The 27989-nt window shown below is 48.0% G+C and overlaps 11 protein-coding genes and 2 non-coding genes across 13 annotated transcripts; 7 read left to right on the forward strand and 6 right to left on the reverse strand.

Annotated features, from left to right (window-relative positions):
- The first annotated feature begins 14 nt into the window (after nt 1-14).
- On the forward strand, nt 15-1316 carry BP01DRAFT_313673 (kinetochore Spc25 family protein). Its single transcript, XM_025572513.1, has 2 exons — nt 15-308; nt 371-1316. The coding sequence occupies exons 1-2, from the start codon at nt 77-79 to the stop codon at nt 913-915; spliced, it is 777 nt and encodes a 258-aa protein (XP_025433670.1). The 5' UTR covers nt 15-76; the 3' UTR covers nt 916-1316.
- On the reverse strand, nt 708-2584 carry BP01DRAFT_335106 (SKI complex subunit WD repeat protein SKI8). Its single transcript, XM_025573182.1, has 7 exons — nt 2440-2584; nt 2333-2369; nt 2012-2272; nt 1774-1943; nt 1627-1720; nt 1366-1552; nt 708-1315 (listed from the first exon to the last, which is right to left on the reverse strand). The coding sequence occupies exons 1-7, from the start codon at nt 2440-2442 to the stop codon at nt 1132-1134; spliced, it is 936 nt and encodes a 311-aa protein (XP_025433671.1). The 5' UTR covers nt 2443-2584; the 3' UTR covers nt 708-1131.
- Nucleotides 2585-2646: 62 nt separating this feature from the next.
- On the reverse strand, nt 2647-3478 carry BP01DRAFT_354210 (mitochondrial 54S ribosomal protein bL32m). Its single transcript, XM_025574373.1, has 2 exons — nt 3010-3478; nt 2647-2946 (listed from the first exon to the last, which is right to left on the reverse strand). Exons 1-2 carry the CDS (start codon nt 3239-3241, stop codon nt 2909-2911), a joined length of 270 nt encoding a protein of 89 aa, XP_025433672.1. The 5' UTR covers nt 3242-3478; the 3' UTR covers nt 2647-2908.
- A 141-nt stretch (nt 3479-3619) lies between these two features.
- aspD (septin aspD) lies at nt 3620-5632 on the forward strand. Its single transcript, XM_025574374.1, has 6 exons — nt 3620-4050; nt 4119-4247; nt 4307-4388; nt 4447-4584; nt 4641-4854; nt 4907-5632. Exons 1-6 carry the CDS (start codon nt 3921-3923, stop codon nt 5243-5245), a joined length of 1032 nt encoding a protein of 343 aa, XP_025433673.1. The 5' UTR covers nt 3620-3920; the 3' UTR covers nt 5246-5632.
- A 111-nt stretch (nt 5633-5743) lies between these two features.
- On the reverse strand, nt 5744-8781 carry BP01DRAFT_371900 (guanylate kinase; the record flags this gene model as incomplete). The annotated part of the gene is made up of 8 exons (XM_025576698.1): nt 5744-5998; nt 6076-6278; nt 6409-6591; nt 7214-7320; nt 7384-7663; nt 7716-8151; nt 8219-8474; nt 8708-8781. The coding sequence occupies 8 exons, from the start codon at nt 8779-8781 to the stop codon at nt 5744-5746; spliced, it is 1794 nt and encodes a 597-aa protein (XP_025433674.1).
- A 400-nt stretch (nt 8782-9181) lies between these two features.
- Nucleotides 9182-10533, reverse strand: BP01DRAFT_335117 (putative DUF814 domain protein; the record flags this gene model as incomplete). The annotated part of the gene is made up of 4 exons (XM_025573183.1): nt 9182-10008; nt 10087-10213; nt 10363-10397; nt 10461-10533. The coding sequence occupies 4 exons, from the start codon at nt 10531-10533 to the stop codon at nt 9608-9610; spliced, it is 636 nt and encodes a 211-aa protein (XP_025433675.1). The 3' UTR covers nt 9182-9607.
- Nucleotides 10534-14137: 3604 nt separating this feature from the next.
- Nucleotides 14138-15029, forward strand: BP01DRAFT_408977 (uncharacterized protein; the record flags this gene model as incomplete). Its single annotated transcript, XM_025578839.1, has 1 exon — nt 14138-15029. A coding segment is annotated over one exon (585 nt), but the record flags the coding sequence as incomplete, so codon positions are not given.
- On the forward strand, nt 14751-15029 carry BP01DRAFT_290547 (uncharacterized protein; the record flags this gene model as incomplete). The annotated part of the gene is made up of 1 exon (XM_025571612.1): nt 14751-15029. The coding sequence occupies one exon, from the start codon at nt 14751-14753 to the stop codon at nt 15027-15029; it is 279 nt and encodes a 92-aa protein (XP_025433677.1).
- A 1246-nt stretch (nt 15030-16275) lies between these two features.
- BP01DRAFT_354215 (glycerol-3-phosphate dehydrogenase GUT2) lies at nt 16276-19359 on the reverse strand. Its single transcript, XM_025574375.1, has 5 exons — nt 19173-19359; nt 18484-19089; nt 18163-18422; nt 16761-18089; nt 16276-16701 (listed from the first exon to the last, which is right to left on the reverse strand). Exons 2-5 carry the CDS (start codon nt 18918-18920, stop codon nt 16616-16618), a joined length of 2112 nt encoding a protein of 703 aa, XP_025433678.1. The 5' UTR covers nt 18921-19089; nt 19173-19359; the 3' UTR covers nt 16276-16615.
- A 2708-nt stretch (nt 19360-22067) lies between these two features.
- On the forward strand, nt 22068-23839 carry BP01DRAFT_290637 (putative cytochrome P450 phenylacetate hydroxylase; the record flags this gene model as incomplete). The annotated part of the gene is made up of 4 exons (XM_025571617.1): nt 22068-22436; nt 22523-23280; nt 23342-23460; nt 23532-23839. The coding sequence occupies 4 exons, from the start codon at nt 22068-22070 to the stop codon at nt 23837-23839; spliced, it is 1554 nt and encodes a 517-aa protein (XP_025433679.1).
- Nucleotides 23840-24618: 779 nt separating this feature from the next.
- Nucleotides 24619-24690, forward strand: BP01DRAFT_t67. The gene has a single exon. It is a non-coding gene; the product is annotated as a tRNA-Ala (tRNA).
- Nucleotides 24691-26344: 1654 nt separating this feature from the next.
- BP01DRAFT_t68 lies at nt 26345-26416 on the forward strand. Its single transcript has one exon. It is a non-coding gene; the product is annotated as a tRNA-Ala (tRNA).
- An 859-nt stretch (nt 26417-27275) lies between these two features.
- Nucleotides 27276-27723, reverse strand: BP01DRAFT_195094 (uncharacterized protein). Its single transcript, XM_025570982.1, has 2 exons — nt 27552-27723; nt 27276-27495 (listed from the first exon to the last, which is right to left on the reverse strand). Exons 1-2 carry the CDS (start codon nt 27595-27597, stop codon nt 27335-27337), a joined length of 207 nt encoding a protein of 68 aa, XP_025433680.1. The 5' UTR covers nt 27598-27723; the 3' UTR covers nt 27276-27334.
- Nucleotides 27724-27989: the final 266 nt, after the last annotated feature.

The raw sequence follows: 27989 nt of genomic DNA on the forward strand, positions 1-27989 counted from the left end.
AACTACGTTGCCCGATTTCATATCGTGATCATCCCCCCGCTCGCTCTTGGCTCGCTCGTCAATTTCCTTACAAACAATGAATACCACGTTCGATCCCTCGCTGTCGACAAGTGGCATGCGCCCGCCTCTCACGTCGGCTGATGCGCCGTCGATGGCCGACTCATTGCCTAGCATCAACTTCGGATTTGAGGACCTACGGAATCGCATGGCTCAATTTACAGCTCGTTTCGATGCCTTCATCGAGCGGGGCCGTAAACAAGTTCTGGAGGAGAGAAATCAATTCAAAAGCGGATTAGCAGAACTTCAGGGTAAGTACGCCAATCTGACGCGTTGGAACGCGAACATCCTTTTGCTAAATCGCGGCTCCCAGAGGATCAGCGCATGAGACACAGGGATATCGAGATCCTTGACTTGAAAGCACAAACCCATCAGCAGACTCTACAGAAGGAGGCCGCCGAAGCCGCGGAAATGCACGCGGCCATCTCCTCCGTCACCTTGGAACGCGACTCTCGGCTTGCTAAGCGCGATCGCTTGAAGCAGCAAATCGACGAGACTCAGAAAACGATTAACCAAAGACTGGAAGCGCAGAAGTCCCACGCTAAATATCTAGATACACAGGCTCGACTCAACATACCTGAATTGGTTTTCTGGCAAGATTATCTCTGCTTACGAATTGAGGGAGCGGGCCGCGAGGATCGGTTGAAGTTCGTTTACACGCACTTATTGGAGAAAGACTGGGACGCTGAGGCTTGGTTTGAGCTTGGAACCGCGAGCCGGGACTATGATGTCTTCCACACGCGACCCAAGATCAATCGAGAAGCCCTAGAACGGGAACTGGATATCGTAAATGAAGATCGCGATTTTGGGGGTTTCCTGAAGAGGATGCGGAAGTTGTTCGTCGAAACAATGAAATAACGAGCTACTGGACAAGACAGAAATGCTTGATGATACATGCTTATGAATACGACTCGGATGATGCTGCAGGAAAACTAACTGTATGCGGGAAGATGGACTCCCAGCGAAGCCGCATCACCCCCGGGCATTTGGCAAGCGATTTGGAAAATCGGGCGGCTGAAGGACACTTTCCATAAGTTAGAGCCACTTAGTTAGCTTTAGTCAATTTTCTAAAGATCAGCCACCCGTGGCCTCGCGGTAGAACGATATGCTTCTACTTGCTCCCGCAGTGGCAAATCCTTCCGAGCGGCCGATTTTCGGCAGCCATCTCACACTCCAGATAGACTTCTCGGTTTCGGAGTGAGTGGCTACACATGCCCTGGTGTCAATTGACCACACCTTGACTTTTCCATCGAAAGAGCTGTCCGCTGTAAGTATCACTGCTAGCAGGCGTACTACGGGTGTACCTACCCGCTAAGAAGATATTCTCCCGTATTGCTCCACGAGAGAGACATAATCCACGCTGCATGACCTGATAGATTGGCCACTTGTTCACCAGACGATGTGTCATATAACACGATAACCTTCGAATCTCCCGCAGCAGCAAGGAACTTCCCTCCTGGAGAGAAAGCAACTGCTCTGACAGGTTTCACTAGGCCTATTGAGTGTTAATATAATGAGTCGTTAATATATTTGCACCTTGGAGTGATAAAAGTGAGTCGAGTCTCTTACCAGATAAGCTGAATGGCATGCGACCCGTTTCTGTACTGAAGATGTACACGCTACCATTTTCATGTCCACTTGCAAGGAATCGACCATCTGCGGACTATGGGGTAATATGAGCTTCCATCAGCGACAAAGGATAATTTCGCGTGTTACCAGGTCTATGCAGGTGCCGAAACTACCCTTAGTTTCGTAGTCTCGAATCTCTTCACCATTTGCGTTCAGGTCCCAGACTTTGACGTGTCCATCTTGGCTCACACCAGCAAGATATTGCCCGTCCGCGGACAAGGCAATTGCCCAGATGCCCGCAGACCCAGTCGGGTTTACTAAGGCTAGGTTAATAGGGCTTTCGCATTTGTCTAAGCAAGCTAGGCAGACAGCAAGAGTTACTTGCCTGAGGCGGTACGATCTTTAGACCAGACATTGTCGTGGCAGGACCAGATCGCGATCTCCCCCGCAAACCCAATGCTAGCTGCTCGTGATCCCCTGAGATTGGTGACGACATGGTGACAGCCAAGCTTATGGGCGTCATCAATGGACTGGATTAACGGGAATTCGGGATCGAGGGTCGAATGGACTTTGAGAGAAGAGGATCCAGAGGCTGAGAAGCAGAACTTGTCAGTCACGGCCAGCCCGTAGATGTCGGTAGGGTGTGCTATGCAGAAGTGTTAGCACGATTATTGCACAAGTGGCATATGTACTCGGATATATGAACCATTGTCTGCAGAACCGCAGGAAAGGTATTGTTTCGACTAGAACCTCCAGTTTTCGTGTTAGAATCAAGGCTCGCAAAGAAATGTCGGTTTTCAATATGCACATTACCATGACAGATTGTGTAGTCAATGCATCGGTTCTTGACAGGCAGGGACCGATAGAAGCAGGTTGCGAGAAGGGGGATGGGCGCTAGCTGCAAGAGCTGGGTACTGATGAAAATGCAAGACTAAACTACAGTCATTGCGGGACAATCTCACAGGACGGTTGGATAAGATCATGAATAGCGGGTACGCGGAACATCAAGTCACTTCTACCATTACCTTATGTCATAAGGTTTCCCCATCATTTTGAAGGACAGGTGCATAATACGATCCTTTAGATACACGGTAACAATAAAAAGGGTAATCAAGATAAATCGGACAAGAACTTGAAGTGAAACATGAACCCTTAATTTGACCAAACGCCGAATGCCATGCAGCATTTATCCTACATATCATATGGACCCGATAGTTATACAAGCCCAGCCAAACATAAATCAAACATCTATCGTCACTCTGAGCTTCCTCGTCTTGTCGCTTCACTCGGCATTTTTGCGGCCCCATTCCTTCTTGATACCTGAAGATGAGATTAGCTGATGAGACGGACCCTTCAGCCACACTTCACGATAATCAAACTTACTCGAAACACAGTGCGGGCACAGAACATGTGCGCGCTTGATCTGACCACAGCCGGAGCAGGTGCTAAGACTCCTGACATCCTTCAATGCTTTGCCAGCCATCTGCCTATGACGTTTCTTCATATGGGAGGTTTTCTTCTTCGGGACGGCACGGAGGACAGACTCCCAGAGGTCGGTCAGAATCCCAGGGAAGGTTAGCGAAAAGGCAGCCGGCCTCAGGAGAGACTGCGCCATTGCAGAGGCATTGATTGTGAATTGAGACCAGCGATCGGCTGCGGCGTTGGCGAGAGCTGGAGAAAAGAACTGAGCCTGGGATACTGGCCCCTGGGCGGAGAGACGGGAGGAGAGTAGTCGTAAGGTCATTGGGAGGCTGCGGACGATCTCGACGGGGAAGTGTTGGAAAGGCGCACACTGGACGAGGGGAGGTGCGTCAGGACTGATAGGCAAAATGAATTCAATGCGGAAACAAATAAATCTTCAGTTGAAGCTTCAAATTGGCGGCGGATGGCCCGATTGGGGTCTGGAGAGCCACTAATCTGTGTTGGGACTAGCGGTTCCCCTGAGTCGCGACAACAACGGCAATTCAGAGGGAACACTGGAACTTAAGGGGAATGCATCCATCAGTCCATTAGTCCATCTTTCCCTCTCTTCCTCTCTTTCTCCCCTTGTTCGTTTCATCAGTCTCGTTCCTTCCTCCAATTCTTCCTCCCACCTTGTCCTCTCGTTGGAGAACTGCTGTTCGCCTCTCTTTTTCACCTCGGCCTCGCTCCCTGCTTCTTCCCTGTCCTCCCCCACCGACACTTTGTTGGAGGCTGCTACTCCTGCTATCTAGATACCAATCTACTATCTACGACCACTATCAACCTATTCTCCACACCCCACTCCTTTTCCATCTTCTCTCCATTCCAGCGCAATGGCTGCCGCGGCGAACTCTACCCCTGCGTCCGTCTTCCCCCGTAGTCATGTCGGTTTCGACAGTATCACTTCTCAGATTGAGCGGAAGCTCTTGAAGCGTGGATTTCAATTTAATGTGATGTGCGTCGGTGAGTTTCTGCATGCCCGGGGACAGCCGTACCTCCTATGTGCGGCGTACACTGATATACATGCATAGGACAAACCGGCTTAGGAAAGTCGACCTTGATCAACACTATCTTCGCGTCTCACCTGATGGACTCCAAGGGTCGCCTGGCCCCCAACGAACCCGTTCGTTCGACTACTGAGATCCAGACCGTCTCGCATAGTATGTCCTCTGCCCATTGCTGATCTGCCTGGTCATCAGACTAATGATTGGCACTTCAGTCATTGAGGAGAATGGCGTACGTCTCAGGCTAAACATCGTCGACACCCCGGGTTATGGCGATCAGGTCAACAATGACAGATGGTAACCGGGCCAATTGATCCCAGTCACAGAAGTCAAACTAACAGGTCGTATTGGTTAGCTGGGATCCCATTGTCAAGTACATCAAGGATCAACACTCCGCATACCTCCGAAAGGAGCTCACTGCTCAGCGTGATCGCTATATTCAAGATACCCGCATTCACTGCTGTCTCTTCTTCATCCAGCCATCTGGTCATGCGTGAGTCTCATAATCTTGACGTTAACCGCCTGGAAACTAATAGATTCTTGAAATAGCCTCAAGCCAATCGACATCGTCGTCCTGAAGAAGCTTTCCGATGTTGTCAACGTGGTTCCTGTCATCGCTAAAGCCGACTCGCTTACCCTTGAGGAACGCCAGGCATTCAAGGAAAGAATCAAAGAGGAGTTTACCTTTCACAATCTGAAAATGTACCCCTACGACAACGATGAGCTTGATGATGAAGAACGTGCAGTCAATGCTCAAATCAAGGTCAGCCGCCGTCTCAGATCCCGTGGTATCTCTCCCTCTAATGTCAGAATAGGACATTATTCCATTCGCTGTAGTCGGCAGTGAACGCACGATCGTTGTCAACGGCCAGCAGGTTCGTGGCCGCCAAAATCGTTGGGGTGTTATCAACGTTGAGGATGAGAATCACTGCGAATTCGTCTATCTCCGGAACTTCCTTACCCGCACCCACCTTCAGGATCTTATCGAGACAACAAGCCAGATTCACTACGAGACATTCCGTGCTAAGCAACTTCTGGCTCTCAAGGAGAGCAGTGCTGCTGGCGGCCATCCTGGTAGCAGCAGGCCCATTAGTCCCTCCGCGGACAGGGAGCTTAGCCGCAACTCGCAACGCATGACCATGAATGGCTATTAATAGGGTTTAGAAGATTGCTAGGCCTTGCTGCTTTGTGAATCAGTCGTGGGCCTTGAGCCAATTAGGGTGAATTTTTTTTTTCTTTTATTTCCTTAATGTTTTAATCTCATAGCACCAACTTCTTCTCGGCATACTTCTACAGATATCCTGTTTAACTTGACAATTCCTTCATCGTACACCTTGTCATGCAACATCTTTTGTGAGGGTTGGGTGACCTGACTAATCGTCTATTCCTTACGGAGTCGCCATTGCAAATTAAGTTAAAGCTTGCAACGAAGCGCTAAGCGTCTATTGCCGTTTTCATGTATTTAGTTTTCTTGCCTCCAGTGAGATGGATAGTGTGGACCAGTGGTCAATGCATGAGATAGGTAGCACTGTAATCATTCCGTATGCCCTGATCTATATCAACAAGAACATCCAAGTATGCTATATAATCGTTATGAGCGTCTATCAGATAGATAGTAGACGTGCCCGTCACACCAAAGCTAGGCACCGAATCTATTCCCTTTTGACAATGAAGTCCCTCAGTTCAGCATAAGCCTTTTCCAGGTCGTCATTAACGACTATCTTATCATGAGCACCAGGCTCCTTTGCATACTCGAGCTCGTTCTTCGCCTGGGTAAGACGCTTGTTTAAGCTTTCTTCCGTCTCAGTTCCTCGCCCTCGCAACCTCCTCTCCAGTTCCTCCACCGAGGGAGGGGCCAGGAACAGAAAGCGCGCATTGAGGTCAGTGCGTTTCACCTGCTTCACGCCCTATTACGAAAACGATGTAATGTCAGCAACGTTCGTCTGAGGTGCCCGATCCAGCGCTTGTGGGAGGAGCAACATACCTCCATCTCAATATCAAGAATACAGATTCGACCCTGCTCCGCAATATTCTTCACAGCTTGAACACTGGTGCCATAGTAGTTGCCGCCAAATTGCGCATGTTCAATGAATCCATTCTTGCTGACCAGGTCGAGAAAATCTTCCTTTGTTGTGAAATAATATTCGCGTCCATCTTGCTCACCGGCACGGGGGCTTCGCGTGGTATCTGAAGGGGAGATGCGTCAGAGCTCTAGACCTTCTGCCTCCGAAGCGGGGGGGGAGGTGTGAGGTTGGGCGGAAAAGTCGGACACAGTGTGGTGTATAGGAATGAACAGGAGGCAAGGTAATTTACATACGCGAGATCGAGAAGCCGAATGTGTCCGGAAATTCGGCAAAAAGCCTCTTCAGGAGAGTCGACTTTCCGGTTCCTGACGGTCCTGAGACTACAACAGGGCGGAATTTGTGCACTGCACTCGGGGTCAGTAGAAGGAAGCCTCGCTTCGATAGAACCGACGATCTTACCAGCGCTGGAAGCCATTCTTGAGGAGTAGTAGAATTTGCGCGAGAGAATTCTATTCTTGAAGGGGAGATGTACACGCGGTGTCGCTAAGCAATTCATGGTATGCAAGGAACCTTGATCGTCGGATTGACAATTCGGTGAATAGTTGCGGCAGAATATTTGGCGGTGAGTATCACTGAGGGGCTTGTGCTATCAGAAAGGGGCAGCAGCCTTAACTATGATATGGCATAGCTTATCTCATGCTAGCACGCGGTACAAGATCCAGCAACAAGCAGGGTATGCCAAAGACCCAATTCATATACACAGGAACAGTAATCAGGCCAGGGGTCATAGACCATTAGTCCTAAATGCCGACCTAGTTTCACTTCGAATGTGCCATCTCCGCTGACTGTGACTCCTGTTCCAAGAAATTGGACCACAACTCCGCCAATGATTCTTTACTTGCATTTCCGTTGTCAAGTAATTCTGATGCCAAGGTTTGACTGCTTGGTGTACGATGCATTGTTGTACTTGGGACTCTCAATTTGCCGGACATGCTCGATGTTCCTGGACGCGCCAGTCCGGCCTGCTCACGCTGCTCTATGCAGATCGTCAGTCATAATGATAAAAGTGAGACCACATTGTAATGATAATCTACTTACCATCGGTCCATCCGAGGAGCGCAGCAATGAGTTGCAAAATTTGGAATTTCTTGGGGTCCGACCGGTCAAGAGCAAGGAAATGTAGAAGATGATTTGTCACGATATGTCTAGAGATAAATTAGTTCATGCTAAAGCATCTCGACGAACAGCATTAGAATACAAGGACACACCTGTCCACGTTGTCTTCCGGTTTGCCTTTCTTGAGGAACCGCAAAGCTTTTGTCAGGTGGTCGTTGAGCGTCACCGCTTCGTGCCTTAGCTTTCCTATCAATAAATTCTTTTCTTTGACCTCCTTCTCAAATGGCCGCACTCTTTCGAGCTCAGATCGAGCGTCTTGAAATGATTTCTCGGCCTCAGACGCTTTTCTGCTTGCTTCCTGAAGGCTCTGCTTCAGTTCCTCGAGCTGAGCATCAGAGTTCTCTACCAACTCACGAAGCTCTTGCTTCCGTGCTGTTGATCATTAGTATTGTTGTGTTCTTTCAAAAATGATTGACATGCTCACCTGTCTGAATTTCCTGCAAAGCTCGCTGCAGTCCGTCTACCGCAGCCACTTGAGAGTCACGTTCTGTAGATGCTTTCTCATAGGCATCTTTGACGCTTCCAAGTTCTTCCTCCAGATCAACCATCCTCTGTTCGAGAGTTTCTCTGATAGACCGCTCTTCCATAGCGAGAACTTCCCAGTTGTGCATGGCCTCCTTTGCTTGCTCGAACTCTGATTGAAGATAGTTTCCATGTTCCAGGAGCTCTTCCTTCTCTTTCAGCCAGTTCTGCTGGGACAGATTTGTGCGATCTCGCAGAGTCGAAAGCTCTTGGAACATTTTTTTATTATCCTCAGACAACAGCTCGAGCTCACCACACCTAGCTTGGTATTCATCCTTGATGCTTGAAATTTCCTCCTCCAACTCCTCGATCTTCGATTTAGCTTGAGCGAGTTCTTCCTGCCATGAGTTACTATTTGTTAGCATGCCGTAACAGCCGATCGGGACACGAGGGTGTAGGTCATACAGCATCTTCCCTCAGTCTCTCGCCAAGTTGAGATTTGATTGTGTTCACTCTTTCCAGCAGTTTCTGGAATTGCAACTCTGCATGGTCTTTTTTGCTTTCGGCGTCATTTAGCTTCTCTTGCAGAGCTTCCATCTCCGCATGATGTTTCGACTGGATTTCCTCCAATGACTTGCGCATGTCTGTCACTTCCGCACGCAGAGTGTCCCGGTCCCGAACAAGCGCATCAAACCGTTCATTGGACTGAAAAGTCTCAGAGCTAGTAGCATGGCTTTCATAACCTGTAAGCTTAGTCGAGTGGCTAGCAGAGGTAATTGTTCCATCATCAGTCGTCTCAGTCGGTAAATCAGGGGTTGGCTTGTCTTCGCCTATGTTGTCTTCGTTCGTCCGAGAGTCGATACTATCAGGCTCATCGTTGTAAACTCCCTATCTCGCCGATAATTAGCTCAAGTGGACATTGAGGGTAGGGAGAGTAGAGGTGCCCGGGCTTACGCTTGTTTGCGCGGTTTCTTGGGTGTCCTTGAGAGCTCTATCATGAATACTGCCTTGGCATTCACTAGAAGCATTGCCTCCTATATCCTTGGGTCCGACAGCACTCTTGGCCTTCTTTTTGTTCTTTGACTTTGTGCCTGGGGTGGGGGTTTTAGCGTAAAGGGTCGGGAGTGAAGAGGGTTGCGTATCTGCACAATTGAAGACAAACCTTCAGGCATTTTCTTTTTTCTGAGAGTAAGTACTCAAATGAGTCGAGCTTGTATTTGCGGCAGGTGTTTTAGACAATGTACTTGTTGCGCAGGGGTGCTGTGATGAAGGACTGACCATAGCTGTCAACATCGCTAGCGCAGGGAGGCTGCTTCCGCAGTCCGCAGCGCTCGCTTAGCTACGCCGAGTTACCACACCCGACAGTATGGTCCAGTTCTACGAAAGTACCTAATGTGGGTCTTGGGTTTCCCTTTAATGTATATGGTGGCCCATGCTACATTTATACTAAAACCCATTTTCTCTCTATGATATCCCGAGTTCCACGCGATGTACAGCTTGTATGCACATCGGGGTGTCCCTTAAGTGAAATCCACATTTACCCCACTGTAATTTGCGAAACGGCGACAGAAAACATGGGAGTTTCCAGCCATTCTTCAATACCAGCGCCATAGCTCTATTTCTGATATGCGAACCTTGAGTGTTTTCACCAGTTCTAGGCCTCGTACTTCCCAGTCAGTTGGTGTAGGGTTTCGTGACCACGAAATAAGAAACTTCTATATCCCGCTGATGTACCCTGAAGGGGCGTCGACAATGAGCAGGGGGTGTGGTTGCATTGCCCGAAGGTAGAGCATGCGACAAGCGATAGTAGAGTTCCAGAGACGAGTCCACAGTCCACTGCCCAAGCCCTCTGCTTCACATGAAGTCATCATAGAAGTCAGAGTCCCGATCTTGGTTGCTGCTTGCTTGAACGTTCTCTTCGCTCATTAGGTCATCATAGGCATGCTCTTTCTGCCATTTCAGCTGATCACGTTCTCTCCTTTCCTGTTTCTCTTTGATCCGTTGTTCCTCTCTCACTTTGCGTTCCTCTTTGTTTTTCTTTTTCAGGAATTCGTCTTTCTCGGCTTTGAGATCGGGAAATTTTTCAACACGGGTTTTGTTTAGACGATTGACAATGGGGTTTTCTCGCTGCCGAACGAACACCTTGCGGACCAATTTATGGTTGTGGAAAGAGACCTGGCCAGCTGCCATGGATCCATCCTTCATCAAATTGGACCAAGGTGTATATATCACAGTGATGTTGTCCTTCTTGTTCCCTATAAGCTTGTTCAGTGCCCACCGTTGATTCGCTTGTTGTTCTCATCGGTATCTGCCTATAACGACTCAAGTCTGACCTTCGATTGAATTCGCCTTCGTTAGCTGGGCGCAATCTTCTAGAAGCGCCTGAGGAATCTGCTCCCAAGATTCTCCGTCACGGAGACGGAGATACACATGTGCACTTGATAAATTATCCACGTGGAACTAGAGACTGAGTTAGGCAGTCTTCAGGAACTATATTGCGGCGCGATGAGGGAAGACAAACCCTAACAGAGACGCCAAGATAAACACTACCATTAGCACCCACTTCGTGCGCCTTTCTGGCAGAATAGGACAAGGCTGTATTACCAGACATCGCTCTCTAAGCCGAATCTGATTAAGTCCTCATCTGTCCGAGCATTATGTTAGCTTTTCAGCACAACATATTTCACATGGGATGGCCACCGCGTACTTTCAAATTTATCCTTGCCAACATAGATGAAAGCTGACGGCTGGATCACATTCGATGTGAAATAATAAACCATTATGACATTGACCGCTTTGATTCTTGAAGCTCAAGCGATTTTGTTTAAATGCAAGGGTTTAGCGGGGCGAAAGATTGAACTTCGGTTCCCGGGAGCGATTAACTTACCGCCTGCGGAACTAGGAGGTACGGGTAATCACGCTCGGCTAATTTACGATTTTAGTAGGTACGTAGTTTGAACTGACAGCCAGGTGGATTAGTCACTGGTATGGAACGGCAACTAATTGGGCCACCAAGCAAGTCGATGGATAGATGACAGGTTCAGGTCATATTGAAATGTTTGCACATGCCTGCCCGAGCAGGTATCTACCAGTTGACGAAGAAAATAAAATAAATAGGTCGCGCAATTGTGGCGGTGTACAATCTTTTGATATAGCTATTGACAGGCTTATCTGTATAGTGTATAACACGTTCCCTTTCTGATAATGGTCTCAAGGGACAATGTATCATCCTGCCTGGGAATGAATGAGCTTCCAAGTACTCTCACCAGGCTTTTCCAGTCGACCATACTGTATACATCTTACGCTGATATCTATCTTGGCCGCCAAAACTCGAATGGCGTTCCGACTACGGCTCCGTACCTCAAAGTAGCTCCTGGATCAACCTCCGATGTTAAACTGACCCCTCAATGGCAGAGACAAGTCCGGCATCCGTCAAATTACTTTCGCGGTTTCTGTCGTCGAAGCCCATGATCAGATGATATCTACCATGCACTTATTCTGGGTTTGGATAGATTCGTCTAATGGAGGCTGGAAAGCTTGGGTTAGAGCATGGCAATTGTATTACATGGAAACAAGCCAAATTCCCCAACCTCGAGGCAGAAACCAAGCTTGCTACACCAGAGCAGTTTAAGTTCAAATGACTGCAATGCTACTAATTGAGATTGTAGTGGGGCCTGTCGGTCTCGAGGCGACGACGACATAGCGCGACGTGTTCGATTTTGCATGGAAGCAAGAAGGCAACAAAGGGGGGCAGTAAGTAACTTAGAGAAGAAAGACAAAACCACAAAGATCAGGAAGTACGCATACAGGGCAGTTGAACACATGTGGCACGGTTAACGGCAGAGCAAACAGTATTTAACTGCACCGGTATGGGACAATCAGTGGTTCAGCGACTTTGAACGGCGATACGTAACACCTAAGTTCTACGGAGTAAGTAGTAGGACTCAGAGCTCTGACTACCCTGGGTACTTCTGGGGTTTAGCCAGCATTAGCATAACGCCGTGCACCCTTTCCGACCTGGTGCAAGCCCGTTGAAGAAAGAGAGAGAGAGAGAACTTAAAAGGGAGATAAGAGCCACACACTAGCCAAGACCCATAACAGCAAATTGCCAGGGTTCTGATTGCCTGCATCCGGCCGGTACGGGGTCGCTTGGGAACACAGGACCCCTGATCATACGAGTAAACGGGGTTTGATTATTAGATTATACACTACTCCGTAGGTTGCTGCCGGTTACATCCACGAGTACTTGCAGGTTTGTTGCTTGTCGGCACAGTTTAGACTTTGCGCGTCTGTGATTCACTGTCAATGCTGACCTATCACTCGGAGGGCGAAAAACATGAATAGCGGAGAGAAACTGAACCTGATAGTGGACTGAGGAAATATTCCAGTCATGCCCAGTTCCCATAACTACTTAGCGGTTGGTAGTAGTAATTGAATACTGAGACACTACAACTAAATGTCTGTAGCTGTTTGGCTATCTGCAACATTAGCGACCAAAACAATGTAGCTTTGCCTGTCAGCAATGTAAGGATTATTGGTCATCACTGCGGCATTGATGCCATGGAGATGCGAGTCATTTTCACCAAAGCGCCCGTCCAGCCTGCCGCCGGCCAAATCGCCTCGCAGCAAACTGCCTGATCCCCACTCAACTCATGCACCGGACCGGGCGGGTCTGTGGGCGAATTTTACGTTTCCACAGTCCTGATTCAGAAGACGTGGTAACCAAGACCCCAGAAGCTCCGAACCGCCCGACAGCAGCAGTCTCTCCCAGTCTCACTCTGGCCTCCACTGTTCCTCGAACTTCCCTGAAGGAAACCCGCGCATAGCAAGCCACTACATGAGAAGGCTACTCTGGAAGAATGTTTCCTGTTCAGAAACCTCAGAAAAAAGAAAAGAGAAAAGAAAAAGACAAGATAGTAAAGAAAAAGAAGAAGAAGAAGAAGAAAAGAAAACAAACCATACATAAGAATGATACTGTGCGGCAGTCCATAGTAAGTGATGGAAGTATATACTGTATACTGAATTTTTATGAATAACTTGAGATCCTGGGAGCAGAAAGGTTAAGGATAGACTCTCTCCTCTCCATCGGCCCATGCAGGTCCATCAGGTTGTTCAACTCTCCGTGTTTAGGGCGTTACGTAGTTCATTCTCCGATAAAGTTTTCCTGAGTTCCTAGGTTCCCGAACGCTTCAGAGTTTGGAATTTGTCTTTTCTCCTTTCCCCTTTTTCGATTTTCCTATCTCCGTTTTCAATTTCCCTCGCCCCCCCATCACTTTACGGTATGTACTCCGGCCGAATTCGCCGGGCAAAAAGAAAGTCAGTCAGTCGGTCAATCAAGAACAAACCAAATCAGCAACCGTCGGGGCGTCACTTTCAAGGACGGAAAACGGAACCTGGACTTACTTAATTCGTACAAGCGCCGGCTGTGCCTAGGCGGATTACCCGTAGTTACCGGACGTCCACCGATCGGTGGTGATGAGACTGTAAATACGTAACCACTACCAAGTTACCAACATCCAACTAATCATCACTACGCGGCTTGTTTCGGCCCAGATTCTGAAGTTCACAACCCTCGGTAGGTACCTATTGTACTCCGAAGTGGTGTCGAGTTCCACCTTTGACCGGACACCTTTCCCAACTCGAGAAAAACCGAGGTCAGGACAAAAAAAAAAGCCGTTACGCCAAGGGTTAGGTCTTGATGCTGCTACAGCGGGTGAGCCCGTACGAAACCCCACCTGCCACATGGCCAGACAACAAAAAAGAAAACCAGATCTGGCTTTTTCCTCCTCCTCGACGAGTCAACATGAGCAATTGAGTGATTTCCAGGAAGAATCAGTTCACAGTCCCAGCAAAAAAGGTGATGGGCAATAGAACAAGCAAGAAAAACCAAATGCGTGCATGGTAGCAATCAATCTATTGCCACGAAACGTTCGTGGTTCGAGCATCGGCAGCTGCTAATAGTAGTTAGTAGTCTAGTAAGTAGTAGAGTACATGTGGTCCAACGCCGCCTCTTTCACAACGGTCACAAACTCTAATCTAAAGAATGACCAGGGGAGGAAGAGACACCCACAGCTTCTCCATATGCAATCTCCGAATGCCTTAACCCCAAGATTATACAGCCGAAATGTCGCCTAGATTACGTGCAGACAAAAAAACATGAACAATGTCTGGCTTATGCAGCCTTCTAAAAAAAGAAAAAGAAGGATGAAGTAAGTAGGAAGGAGAAAGGAGGGCTCCGGGGAGCGTAGAGCCACTCTCCCATGCCAGGATGTCAACTAATCAAGAAGGCAAGTAATTATGCAGGTGCAGATACTTTGCTGAATAATACAAGGCTTTTCCTGTCAAGGGGTCCTAATGATTGAGACCTGTACATCTTCCCATGTCTATGACGTCCCTTTATTCTTAAACCGACACAACAAGTCCAGTGGTTTTTCGTGTGAAATTGGGAATGGTAGGTATGGAATAACAATAGCTTCTTGGCTGATCAGGATTTATTTTCAGACCCATCCTTTTTATTACTTTTATTTTATTTCTTCCTGCTACGGACGGCTCCAAGATTCCGATTTCAGTACTGCTGAACTACTACTACTTAGTACTGGTTACCACCACCATGGCCTTGTCAGAGATACGATCCATGATTGCCCACCTTTTGCACAATGCAATTTCCCCCCTTCTCCTCTCTGGCCCTCCACAACAACCCCCCCTCCCACCCTCCCACCCTCCCACTTGCCCCCCTGCTCCACCTGCTTTGTTAAATTGGGAGGGTCGGAGCTTGCCAAAGATAGTCCAGTCCGTCCAAAAAAATTTTCCCTCATCTGTTATCAAAGGACCCAGGAACATATTTCTACTTCCTGTCTCCCTCCCGCAGTCAATCTGCGCGCCACTAATGCACAATTTTGCACCACTCATATACACCATTATTATTTTCTTTCCTCCGCACCTAAAGTTTGCGAGCCGATAAACTGTTGAATCCGGAATTCCGGTCTCCTAGTCATCAATGGCCGATTCAGCGTCTTCTCCCGAAGTGCGGCAGGCCTTGGAACGGGGTCGGGACGGTCATACCGATAAGGCAACGAATGACATCTTAGAAGCAGCCATTACAAGCCTCTGGAAGAAGATAAATGCACAGAAGGATTATGTGCTCGACCGCGACGAGTTTGCTCTATTCAATTATTTCATATATCGCTACAAGGGCAATGTTGTTGCACAACGGACCGTCGCACGGTTCTGGGACCATTACCGAGGCGATCCGAACGCGACTGGAAGCAAGACATAGTGTGTGCGCAATTTGCCTCTCTTTTCTTTTGGGTCTCTTATCGGGTGCAACCATTTTCGTCTTGAGGAGGCATCGCATCGAGGAGTTCCCCGCTCATCTTTGAAGGCATCATTGATTTTCTCGGACTCGGATGTTCTGGCCAGAGGGCTTGAATAAGATCATGTCTCAAGCATATGAATACGCATCCCGGGCTCGACAACACCACTTGAATCTTCAAAATCGCTCGAGGGGTAGAGGTTGAGCATTTCTGCAGACATGGGAGGGCATGAACAAAGTCTTCAGGGACAAGTGCGACCATTTACGAGAGATTGCCCATGCGGAGTCGTAATGCTCTGAACTTCTGGCGCGTTTGACGAAAAGCTGGTTGATGACTATTCCAGACATGCCCGGCAAACGCCGAGCTGCCTTCCTCTACATTCATTCGCTATAAGCGGTCTTGAACCCAATATGCGTACGAACAAACCAATTTCTCGGGTACGGCCGATGCCGGTCTACTTAACCACAACCAAGTACTCCTTCTACCTGCACACATGTGCGTGGTCGCGGACACTCCAATGTTTCAGCGACCGGGTACGCGCTCTTCACCTCTTGGTGCTCAATACCCATCGCTCCCTGATCTCCTACTTTCGAGCAGTAATCACCGGGCCTTACCTTCTCCTTGTCTCCCGTTTGCGCGAGTAGCGGTATGATCTTGTCCTCGGGTGGGAAATGGGTAATGCTGCGCACATCTTGGAGCCTGATTCATTCTTGATCAACTCATATCATCATCCTCGCGTGACTTGATCACCGTGTCTCTTTATCGCTTCCGCTGTCACGATCATGTGAGGACAGTCGATCAATGAATTATTTTAAGTCTAATTTGTGCAGCTTTTGCTACATATCCTATCACCATGTCCGATGTCTAATCATCATACATATATTTGAGCATATCTGGCTGTTGTGATCTAGGCCATGATCTGCGATAATCAGCTATTAATGGACTACCCTACATACCGAATCCATCATATACGTTTCTCGTACCCATTATCAGAAACTTGTTCCGCGCGGGGCAACCTTCATGCGGAAATGTAATACCGGTTTCTCCGGCGTTCAACACAGAGAAAACAACATTTTGGCCTGTAGTGGTCTTGCCGGGCTCAAAACCAGACGAAATGGTTAAATAACACATCTACTCCCTCAAGTGGTGTGTCCAAACGCCGAATGAAGAGCATCGGTGCCGTCATTCTCGGCTCCAGCAGACTGATAGTATTAAGGTTAATGACTACTGGCATCAGTGAGAACTGGCCCTGTTACACTCAGCTAGCCTTCAACGAAATGAGGCAGGCAGGTGACACCCAAAATCCTTGACAGAAAGCCCTTCAGCCATCCGGCCGAGGTGTGGTCACCAGTAAACCGGATGATTTCTGTTTTAAGAACGAAAACAAAAAGCGCTCCTGTAAGCTAGCAAGCTTGAACAACGCAAGCCCACGTCTCCCTTTTTCCAAAATGACAAACCAAGAGATTGTCGGAGTCAATAAAACATAAGAATATGCCAATTATACACTTCCAATTATTTATACAAGATAGCTCTATGGTGTGTGACTGTTCTATTTGTTAGCCGGTGAGTCGGGTTCGATCATCTTGTTCGATTCGGATGAGAGGTTGTCGTTGTCAAGCGCATCCGCTGACGGATCTTTACAGTAAGACATCTTAGCACTGAGGTCGCTTACTCCAAATATTTAGGAGACTTACCTGTCCTGGAGAAAGCTGCTCGTTGCGCGATATCAACCTGCTTAACCTTGCCGGCCTCGACGTCCGCTCTGCTCAGACCAAGGAAGTTCTTGGGAAGTCCCATTGAGGACAAGAATTTGACGCTCTCCTTCCACTCAACATCCTTTCGACCGCTGTCCCAGTTCAGCTCTTCGCCCATGAGATCAATGACACTAGGAAGGGCTTCTAGGGCTGCTTCAGCATTTAGGAACGCTAGACGAGTTCTGCGTGCAAGAACATCGACAGCAGTTTGTGCGTACTCGTGGCGAACAGCGTAACGAACTTCGCCATCAATGAAAGGATAGAGGGTGGATATACGCTGGCCTCGAACAGGAAAACGAGCATTGGTGGGTGAAGACAAAGCCGCAACCTGCCAGGCTCGATCACCGTAAGATTGGGTGAGGTGCTGTGCCACATCCGTCTCGAGGCCATAATGTTGGATGAGGTTGATAAAGAGGGTCTTTGAGTAACCATGAGCACCAATCAAACGGACCTGATGGGTTTGGCAAGAGCCATCAAGGACAGCGCCATCGGCGACAAGTCCACTTCCACCAACGCCGCTGATGTCGGGCGCATCGGTTACTTGACGGGGCTTCAGACCGAAAACCTTGACAGCCTCGTCAACTGCCTCTTCGGCCATCTGCCGATACGTAGTCCATTTTCCACCAGCACAAGTCAACAAGCCAGATGGGGATACGGAGATGAGGTGGTTTCGCACCAAAGCCTCGGAACTCTTGACCTTGGGATCGCGTACTAGAGGACGAATTCCTGACCAAGCGGCAAGCACATCACTTCGTTCAACATTGATATCAGGGGCCAAGTATCGACGAACTTCCGTGAGAATCCAGTTGATGTCTTTCTCAGATGGTTCGGGCTGGGTCGTGATTTCAGAGGGCTGATCCGTGGTGCCAGCAATAGTGTTTCCTTGCCAGGGCAGGAAGAAGATGACTCGGCCGTCAGATGTCGACGGATCGATCAGTCCCATGTCTGATGGGCTGTAGTACCCGGGGAGAATGACATGAACACCCGAGCTAGGAGCTACAATTTCCTTCACATCAGGTTCGTCCATCTTTCTGATCGAGTCGGTAAAGGGCCCAGTCGCATTAATAATACCCTTCGCCTTAATGGTGAATTCTCCCTCCTCCTGGCCGTTTCTCCCTGGAATCACGTCCTTAAGGTGGGCACCGGTCAGCTTGCCGGATGAATCCTTGGTCAAGCCAGTAACCTGCATGTGGTTGACAACAGTGGCACCGTACAGTGCAGCTGTCATTGCCAGGGAAACGTTCATTCGAGAATCATTGTGAGCACCGTCTGAATACACGCACTATTAGCGAATATCCCAGATTACAGTGCAGCTGCCATCGTCTTGTGAGACAATACATACCGTAGTAAACCATAGCACCGATCAGATTATCCTTTCTAAGCATCGGAAAAGCATCAATGGCTTTACTCTTGGTCAGAAAGTAAGAGCTCTCGATACCTTCTGATCCAGCCAGAAAGTCGTAAAATTTGGTGCCTGCCCAGAAATAGGGTGCCTGCCACCACTTCTGTACCGGTACCATGATTGGGAGCCAGCTAGAAAGATGGGGGGCTGTGTTTAGAAAATACTTCCGTTCCCGCAAGGCTTCCTTGACAAGTGCGTATCTGTGGTAGGGAGCTGTTAGATATCTCCTGGAAAGAAGGAAAGAATTTTCGGTCGACTGACTGATTATAATCCAGTTCCCATACCGCCTTTTCGAGGTAACGCACACCCCCGTGTACAAGTTTCGTGCTTTTGCTGCTAGTTCCGGCACTGAAATCATCCCGTTCGACGATGGCAACCTTCAGCCCTCGAGTTGCGGCATCAAGAGCGATTCCTGAGCCAGTGGCGCCACCGCCAATGACTAGCAGATCATATTCTTCCTCGCCCCCCTTTGCAGATCGCTTGAGGTCCTCGATTTGTTCCAATCTAGACTTGATCCGGGGAAAACTAGGCGGCACCAGGCGGCCTTCGTGGTAGCCTGGGGGCGGGACCGCAGGGGCCTCGGAACCAGGGATATTGCGAGGGCGGTAAGAGATGTAAAGCACTCCAGCACCCGCAGCCGTGGCGAGTGACGTATAGAGCAGCGGTCGCAGTAATTTACGCGAATGACGGGAAGCCATGGTATGTTGCGGTCGGGATACTGGGTGACTTGTGACTTCAGAAATGAGTCTCACTGGTGGTCTATCTCCCAGGGCAATGCCGAATCAGAACTGCCGATGGAATAGATGGCAGGCGAGTGTCAGTTTGAAGATATTATATATATGGATAGATGCTAAGATATCCAATAGTCTGGCCGGTCTGAATTTAGAATCAAGCCAAGATCGCGCTGGTGCAATTCTACACACCATATGAGTTCTTTGACAATGACTTACCGATGAAGAATGGAAAAAATGTGGTGAAGAGAAAAGTCGAGGAGAATGGGACCGGGATAATTCTAAATGTGTAGGTGGAGGGTAGTGAGAAATCCGAGGGCTTGAACTGGAAGATGAGAGATGGGAAGGAAAAGAGAAGGGTTGAGGAGTAAAATGAGGAGGAGAGACAGGACGAAGGGAAGGAAGAGTGAGAATGATACAGAAATATGTTTAAGAATAATCCGAATGTCGGACTGCTGGTCCACTTTAGTACTATAACAGTTATGTTGTCGAGGGAGGAATGAAGGAACAGGATTATGGAAGTGTACCCGTGTCAGCGTGGATGATCAGCTCAAGAAACCGGCTAACCTTCCAAGTCTTTCATTAACTGCTGCACTTTTTCTTCCGTTTCCTTTTCTTTTCTAAAAGGAAAAAGAAAAAGAAAAAAGAAAAAGAAAAAAGAAAAAGCAAAAAAAAAAAAAAAAAAAACTTTCTCTCTTTGAGAAGACCAGCTGCTGCAGTAGTCAGTGCGTCATGATCTCTGCCTCTTTTGCGACAGACAGAATCCGGGAAGGGAATTGGAGGGAAATGGAGGTGGATCACGATGACGGCGCCGCGGCGTCAATCAGCATTGTCCCACCAATTAGAACCTCGGCAGCTTCGGCAGTGGGTAGGTCTGGGCGGTGATTTGGCAGTCAAGGCTTGACTCCGTGCCCGCATGTGACCATCAAAGATTTCCCGCTAGATTGGACCACCTGCAATCCTTTTCCCCAATCCATTCTTCTCCCTCCTCTTTCCTCCTTCTTTCCCCTTTCCTCCCCAAGATTATTTACGGAGTACCTCCCCTCCCCCCCCCCCCCCACCCCCCCAAACCCCCAAATTCCCTTCCTCGTCCAAGCTCCCCTCTTATCCTCGACATTACTTCGTATATGGCCCTAGACTACGGAGTACAAAATACACCCTTTCCCCCTTGTTTCGGTCCGGCCGGGGTCTAGCCCGGCCTGAAGCACTGTCGGCTGCAGACTATGTGTTCTATTGAGTAGTTAGTCTCTCGGTAAATTTAGTATCTAGTAGTCCGACAGCTAAGCCACTATGTAATACGTACAGATATATAGTCATGGTAGGGCACTTTCCCTTTGGACAGAGACATGGGTTTTATAGATTTTAGCTTGGAGTATCTTCTACTAATACCACGAATATTGCTATACAAGGTGCAGGCGATCACCAGATCACTGTTTACCGCTTTCGAGGTTCTATTTCTTGTAATTGCTTCCACAGACCTCAAAATCCACTTTACAGTAGTCCTGACTACCAAGAAAATGAGTTACTCAAAATCTCAGTCGTGGGTGTTGAAAACATCCTCGCGCGTTAGGCTTGATCCTCGGGTTGATGATGTCTCTCTTGCTCCACTTATCCAGCCCAGACCCTGGAAGGTGGGTAAAGGTACTCCGTAGTCCGCAGTACGGACTACTACTGTGTACTCGTTCTCAGGTACTCGGGACTCCATTGGTCTGGGACGTCCATCGGAGTCCAGGGTAGTAGACCGAACAACATGGCGTAATACCCACCAGTCACTGAACGGGCTTGTTCCTGGGTGGCCGATAGTTGACGTCAATTATTCCTTTACAAATCTTGTTTGGATGCTGTGCTTTTCTCCTTGGGAGGATGTAGTTCAACCAGCCATAAGCAGTCATTAACCTCTCCTAGCCCTAAGGCACTGAATAGGTACCATGCTCTGGGAGGTATTCCCACCGGAAAAAACAACTTGAAATAATTCCGGCCCTACCCGCAAAGCTTCTCTTCTGCACAGTCCATCGCAATACCTAGCTGTGAGCCCCGCATTTGACGAATCGACCGGAATATTCATCACAGGCAGACACTATCAGCCACATGAAATTAACCCCGGAAGCTTGATCATACGGGTTTATGCTTTGTACCTGCCGACAGTTCCAGGCGATCTTCGAGATCACCCCAGTCGGTAATCGGTGCTTACACATACGTGGTATGTACCTACTTGACCAGGTACAGGTTTCTTCGGGAATGTCATGGTAGCTTATGGCGTCAATGAGCACTTCGGGGCTCAACATCTTGACTCCGAGAGAAAATATTCTATCAGTATGATTGTAACCAGCGCATTCTATCGGGATGACTGTTAAGGACATGCCTGGTCAGATACGCACCTCATCCCGGACTCAAAGGACATGACTCTGTGACAACTTCAAGCGCGGGTACAAAGCCACTCTTCTATCTCAATAATGGAAGCCTTGTGACTATGCTGGTTGAGTCTGTACATGCTCTGCGCAATACGAAACCTTTATGCACATGAGCAATACTTGGCTATTTTAGTCGGATATGTTTGCTGATCGACTGTCGGGGGGAGGCGGTGCGCTTCCCTTTATCTTGTTCTCAAAACCTATCCAGTTTTTCATACACTACCCAGTCCACTTGCCACGCGTGCTATTTGTGGCTTCTTTGCGTCAACTATGTCCCGCAACCGCCGGCACTGCCAAAGAAAAAGTCTCAACCCCGCAAAATCGATCGAAAGTACACTGAGGCGGGGGCGGAATATGTCCGAGTGCGGAATCTCGGCTATTCCGCTCTTTGTGCCTGTTCGGCTTGCACACCACTGTATCCTTCGCTACCAGGTTGATCTACCCTGATTATCTCAGTCAGGGGGAAGTGTCCAGCTTTCTTCTGAGGGAAAAGACAATGTCATTGGGCAGGTCGAAGTCTCATTTACACAACGGAAATGTTCCTCACAAGGGGAAGAGAGCGGAGTTGCAGGAACTATCACGTGGGGAGTCATCATGCGTCGCTAACTGTTTAAAGTCCTGGCAAGCACCAGTTGAAATCACAAGTTGCTCTTTGGCCAGTCATCCTGAAGGTAAAGGTTGATCATATTCGTCTTCCTTCATAATGGCCATTGCAGCAGCCCTCTCTCTTCTACAAACCTATATCATACAATCGCCCTTGCGGACGCTGGCACTCTTGTTGCTCACTATACCTATTACCTATGTCATCCTCAATGAGTTCACTCGGGCTTCATCACGAGTGCCGGGGCTCAAAGGTCCTCGCGGCTTACCGCTGATTGGAAACCTTGCCCAGATACGCAAGAACGCCGCGGAGCAATATCGTATCTGGTCCAAAACATATGGGCCGGTCTATCAGATACAGTTGGGAAATATCCCCGTGATTGTAGTGAATTCAGCGGCGGCTGCGAAGACTATCTTCGGTCAGAATGCGCAGGCCTTGAGCTCGAGACCAGAGTTTTATACTTTCCACAAAGTGAGACCCTTCCACTTCTCGCCCACCACTAACTCCTAATACCCTGTTAGTTTCTCCAGACTTCCATGCCTAATTATTCAATATAGATTGTTTCAAACACAGCAGGAACCACTATCGGAACCTCCCCTTATAGCGAGTCCTTGAAAAGACGCCGCAAAGGTGCAGCTTCCGCGCTCAATCGTCCCTCTGTGGAATCTTATGTGTCTCACTTGGATGTTGAAACCAAAGCCTTCATCGAGGAGTTGAACCGTTATGGGAACGGTGGGAAAATGCCGGTGGATCCCATGGCGATGATTCAGCGTTTGAGTTTGAGTCTATCCTTGACTCTTAACTGGGGAGTGCGCGTTGCGTCTCAGGAGGAGGACCTGTTCGATGAAATCACTCATGTTGAAGAGGAAATCAGCAAGTTCAGGAGCACGACTGGTAATCTTCAGGACTATATACCGCTTCTACGGCTAAATCCTTTTAACGGAAACTCGAGGAAGGCCAAAGAAATGAGAGATCGGCGGGACAGATACCTCAACGCGTTGAATCGAGACCTTGACGATCGCATGGAGAAAGGTATACACAAGCCTTGCATACAGGCAAATGTGATTCTTGACAAGGATGCCAAACTGGACACCGATGAACTCATCTCGATCAGCCTGACAATGCTATCCGGGGGGCTCGATACAATCACCACCTTGGTGGCCTGGAGTCTTTGTCTTCTATCGCAACGACCAGATATTCAGGACAAGGCCGCGAAAGCTATTCAAGGATTGTATGGCCAGGAAATGCCGCTTTGTGACTCCGGAGATGATCAGAAATGTGCCTATGTTGCTGCTCTCGTTCGGGAATGTCTAAGGTATTCTACATGATTACTCTGATCCTGATATGCATTGCCAACGATGACTTTTTACCCGCAGATACTTCACCGTCCTCCGACTTGCACTTCCACGAACATCCATCAGAGACATAACCTATAAGAAGACTGTCATTCCGAAGGGCACAGTTTTTTTCTTGAATTCCTGGGCTTGCAATATGGGTCAGTAGTAGTACTCACGCGAAGTTCAGATGTACCTTAGTTCAAACGCTAATTCCATGGAATGTACCTAGACCCCGAAGTCTGGGACGACCCCGACGAGTTTCGACCAGAGCGGTGGTTGGAGCAACCAGATGCCCCTATGTTCACATATGGGATGGGCTACCGCATGTGCGCGGGCTCCCTTCTAGCGAATCGCGAGTTGTATCTGGTTTTCATGCGCACGTTGAACAGCTTCCGAATTGAAGCGGTTGAGGATGTCGACTGGCATCCTGTAAGGGGTATGTCAGATCCAACCAGCCTTGTGGCAATCCCTAGAAGATATAGAGCTAGGTTTGTGCCGAAGGACATAGCAGCCCTTGCGAAGTCCCTGGCTCAGTGATTGGTAACGTGGAAAAGGAGAGAAATTTGATGGATCTGACGCTTCTTACAACTTTCTACTTGAGCACAGCTAGATTGTTATCTACTCATGTGGGACATTTACTCCGTGAGAATTGCCGTCTTCCACACGCTAGATTTGCTCAGTCTGTCTTGATATGCGTGATCATTGCGCCATCTGATTTATAGCTTAAGCAAATTGACCCCAAATCCGTTCCGATTGTACCGTGGCATCCCAATATATGGAGTCTGTTTAACTGGTCTTCTCGCCATCTCGTTTTCTCCGGCTTAACGTATCGTTGAACACCTTGGGCATCGGACGACTTGTGGTCGCCGAATAAAGGTCGTGGAGAAGCTCGTGGTACTCTTTACTGCCTTCGAATTCCCTATTCAGCGGAGTCATAAGCTCGTGCTCGGCAATCAAGTATAAAAGAAGATTGAAGTCAGCATCGTCCAATAGAAGCTCCATGCTTAGAAGATGTTATGTTTGGATTTCTATTCAGGTCCGGCGTCATGCGCTATTTCGGCGGATAGGGAAGCGAAGGCCGCAGAGCAGTAGGCTCTACAGGGAGTCATGTGGGCTTCTTACCACGGGAGCTTCCTCTTTATTTCTGATGCCATGCTTTTCTAGCACTCAGCCGTAGTGGGGTTGTCATGATGAGACAAAAATTCATTTCTTCTTGGGCATGGAGGTTCAGAAGCCGGGAGTGATCGAAGGCAGGACAACTATATCGTTATGTTTAGGTCAATTTGTACATATATTGCGTGATTGAAAATATAGTAGGGGCTGTGGTTTAGTGGTATAATATTCCCTTAGCATGGGAGAGGTCCGGGGTTCGATTCCCCGCAGCTCCATTTTTGGCGCGTTTAGGTATGGTAAGAGTCATATAGCACCATCATCAGTGAGGCTTGAGGAGGGCCGACCGACCGGCCCCTCGACTCCAATTTTTGGGATGTTGGTTGCAAAGTGCGTCGCCGGTAGAAAAATACCTACTGTGTTTACGGAAAGGTTCGATGGTTTTGCCCGGGCTCAATATATATAAAGGTTTATTGTTGATTAAGAATCCGCTGTTCTGCTTCGTTGAAGTGAGAGGCTTCAGTTGTCATGGCGATAGAAGAAGTGCGGATTATAGTGATTCATCATACAATGTGATTCCTTTATGAAAGGATGTCTGAGCCAGGCGACGGCCGGTGGAACCTCGGATATGTCAAGGTCTGCGAACTAACTAGAGTCGGCTTATCTTCTATGTATACAGTGGTCACATAGATGATCTACGAAGAAGTTTCACATTTGAGTCAGACAAGGGGTTTTATCTACGGAATAGTATGTATGAAATACCATTTACTAAAATACAGATCCTTGTCTCTGGTATAGAGTCATAGCGCTAGCCTAGAGGTAGCAGGAAACTGGCGGCAGCAGAATCTCTGTCTGAGGTTTTTTTCTTCAAAATCAGGGCTACCAGCTCGGAGTCGCTTGGAACCTGGCGCGAAGGGGTCAGAATGCTGACTGTAATCTTTAAAGGCTTATTTACCTTTATATAGCTAGTCTGAAATTCATATATAGACCCTAGAACCCTTATAAGAGAACAATAATTGAAGGTATTCACTAATGTATAGTTCGGAAGTGAGACTATTCGACCCTCAAAAACCTTGATTGAACTACTATAAGAGGAAGCTTGACGTTTCTCTTTAGGCTTTTACAGCCTAGAAGAACGGTATATAATAAAAACGCCTATGGGGCTAGGAAGTAATATTTCCAGGAAGCCCGGGGGTGTTCAGAAACGGTCTAGGCATTTCTGACCCCCGCTCCCTGGCGCCTCCCCCGCGCCAGAGCTGGTACCGTCGACAATTCCGGGCACCCGTAAACAGTAGAGAAAAGAGGCGGTCAGTGATTGGGCATAATATAACTATATTGAAGTACTTTTTACTCGGTAATCTCAGAGTGAAAATAGCCTACAAACGAGGTTAGCTACTTTCCTCTTTTGATACCTGTCGGGAAGCTTTATCACTTGAGTCTGTGAGACGGGAGTGTAGTTCGAGCCGAGTAGTACATTTATTTCCGTGTTTGTTGGTCGTTGCAGTATTGGTACTTAAATTTGATTTTTCAGTGCTCGGGGAATGTCAAAGCTGCTCAGCTCTCCAGACACCAACATGGTAAGATCTGCCTTTATCAGATACCTCACTACATACAGTGTACGTACACCAGGAAGCTACTTGAAGCAAGCCCTCAAGCAGCCTAGGAGCTACTCTTCTTCCAAATTATATACTATGATATGCACCACCTCCATTACGCTCTGTGAGCCAGTCTACTTCCCTGACCAGTAATGACATATGGTTATAAGGTAGACATAAATGATATATCCGGTTGGGAGACGCATATTTACATACATAATCTGTATTTTGGGGGATAGCTCACAGACAACCATCTTCTGGGTTGGTGGCTGCGGTTCGACACACCCATTACAGCTTCAATGTAATGTGATTTAATCAGATTTAATCACTATATGGAGGGGCTGTGGTTTAGTGGTATAATATTCCCTTAGCATGGGAGAGGTCCGGGGTTCGATTCCCCGCAGCTCCAATGTTTTTGGACCAATATCAAGGTCAGCCAGCATTGTAGCCAGCATTGTATATAAAATGGGTTTAACCTTTCCTCCCTGGGTCAAGTTGGGCGGCCCACAAATTCAACTTGAAACGGTCCAGCTAGAGCTAGGGTTGATAACCATAGCAATCAGAGAACACTGGTCCTAGGTAAGGTAACCTTTATCAAGTAGGCTATGGTCACAGGCGGGCTGATGTCGGCTCAAAATGCGCCTGGATCTGTTCGGACGGTGGCTACTTGTTTGGGGCTAGATGCCATAGATTAGCGTACGTAGAAGCCGTGCTCAACCGTATCATAAATAACTTTGAGGGCAACACATCCGCACTGAACCTTAACTACCTTGAGAGTAGGACTTGTGGAATCTTTATGTCGACGCTGCTACTTACTAGGGAGCACCGGCAGCTCACTGTACAGATATCTTAATATTAGGATTCCTGGTGTTTCCGAAATCAATGATACTTACTGCTTGGGGTTTTCGTTGACTGGGGATCCCCTCGCTACTATTTTCATTGGGGTTTTCTGGGCACCAAATCAAAAGCTTCGAAGCTATGCGTATGAGTATGATCCAGAGTCTTTTCAGTGTCTTGGGGTACACCACATATTGATAGATAAGTAAACATCAATATTAGATATTTATATCAATTTTCAGTGTAGCCAATAATTACTAGATCACACATAATATCACCGGCATCAAAAATAACAGGATTGAGGTGATTAAGCGAGCTGATATACTAGTCCCTATGTATGAGTGAAGGTGTCTGTTGTGCAGCTGAACGGTACTGCTTATAGCTCAACCATGATGAATCGAGGCTGAAGGGAAGTGCAAGGCCAGTCTGCCTTACAATCATCCTCCCCCAGGCAGTCGAATCAAATCAGCCAGGGTCAATAGGTCCGCCGTTAGGACCAGTCCATGGAATGAATCGGGGCCGCATGTAATAGACGGCTTAGTGAACTGGTCCTGGAATATAACACAAACCCCTTTACCACACCTACACGAAAAGAAGAAGATGACAGAACATCCCAGCGACAGCAGAAATGCGATAGCTGCACTGCACACACTATATTCACATATGATTTAGCAAACCAACCATCAGCTGGGTATATTGGCACTAACCTGCGTACAGGCCAACAAAGGCAGCAAGATACTGTTTGCTGCACATCTTTATAGCACTGAACAGTGAGCAGTTCGTTATGGAGACCAATGGAGGATGTATGCGCAAAAGGGAGGTATATGCCACAACAGCTCAGTAATACTCCAATGATTTCAGATCTCCAGTATCACACGCACCCTGCCCAGAGCCTGACTGGCCAGCTCACCTTAGGCGGTAAAAACATATACTCGGCCGGTGTGGTGGTTCAGCTCCGTGGGTAGACTGCTGCATGTTTCCACCCCATGGCATCCTTTCGGTATGGCTAATTATGTACTCTATAGCTACTTGTTAATCTGTCTATCCTACAACACATCGACACATACAACAACACTTACTCGCATCTATTGCAACATATGACAGCGGGAACCGTGCTATATCTGTATGGTAATTGCTTATAGTAA

This window comes from Aspergillus saccharolyticus (assembly GCF_003184585.1).
Source record: "Aspergillus saccharolyticus JOP 1030-1 unplaced genomic scaffold BP01scaffold_6, whole genome shotgun sequence".
In the NCBI taxonomy this organism is placed as follows: domain Eukaryota; kingdom Fungi; phylum Ascomycota; class Eurotiomycetes; order Eurotiales; family Aspergillaceae; genus Aspergillus; species Aspergillus saccharolyticus.

Bases quoted from the DNA above. Each gene is read 5' to 3' on its own strand.
- BP01DRAFT_335106 (XM_025573182.1), bottom strand. The intron at 1,944-2,011 runs GCAAGTAACTCT...ACCTAGCCTTAG, and splicing joins TAAAGATCGTACCGCCTCAG to TAAACCCGACTGGGTCTGCG. The intron at 1,721-1,773 runs GTAACACGCGAA...ATTACCCCATAG, and splicing joins TCGGCACCTGCATAGACCTG to TCCGCAGATGGTCGATTCCT.
- BP01DRAFT_354215 (XM_025574375.1), bottom strand. From the start codon at position 18,920: ATGGCTTCCCGTCATTCGCGTAAATTACTGCGACCGCTGCTCTATACG. The intron at 18,423-18,483 runs GTCAGTCGACCG...TCCCTACCACAG, and splicing joins TGGGAACTGGATTATAATCA to ATACGCACTTGTCAAGGAAG. The intron at 18,090-18,162 runs GTATGTATTGTC...GCGTGTATTCAG, and splicing joins CGGTGCTATGGTTTACTACG to ACGGTGCTCACAATGATTCT.
- BP01DRAFT_354210 (XM_025574373.1), bottom strand. From the start codon at position 3,241: ATGGCGCAGTCTCTCCTGAGGCCGGCTGCCTTTTCGCTAACCTTCCCT. The intron at 2,947-3,009 runs GTAAGTTTGATT...TCTCATCTTCAG, and splicing joins GTGCCCGCACTGTGTTTCGA to GTATCAAGAAGGAATGGGGC.
- BP01DRAFT_195094 (XM_025570982.1), bottom strand. From the start codon at position 27,597: ATGTGCAGCAAACAGTATCTTGCTGCCTTTGTTGGCCTGTACGCAG. The intron at 27,496-27,551 runs GTTAGTGCCAAT...ATGTGAATATAG, and splicing joins CTTTGTTGGCCTGTACGCAG to TGTGTGCAGTGCAGCTATCG.
- BP01DRAFT_313673 (XM_025572513.1), top strand. From the start codon at position 77: ATGAATACCACGTTCGATCCCTCGCTGTCGACAAGTGGCATGCGCCCG. The intron at 309-370 runs GTAAGTACGCCA...CGCGGCTCCCAG, and splicing joins CGGATTAGCAGAACTTCAGG to AGGATCAGCGCATGAGACAC.
- aspD (XM_025574374.1), top strand. From the start codon at position 3,921: ATGGCTGCCGCGGCGAACTCTACCCCTGCGTCCGTCTTCCCCCGTAGT. The intron at 4,051-4,118 runs GTGAGTTTCTGC...ATACATGCATAG, and splicing joins ATTTAATGTGATGTGCGTCG to GACAAACCGGCTTAGGAAAG. The intron at 4,855-4,906 runs GTCAGCCGCCGT...ATGTCAGAATAG, and splicing joins CAGTCAATGCTCAAATCAAG to GACATTATTCCATTCGCTGT.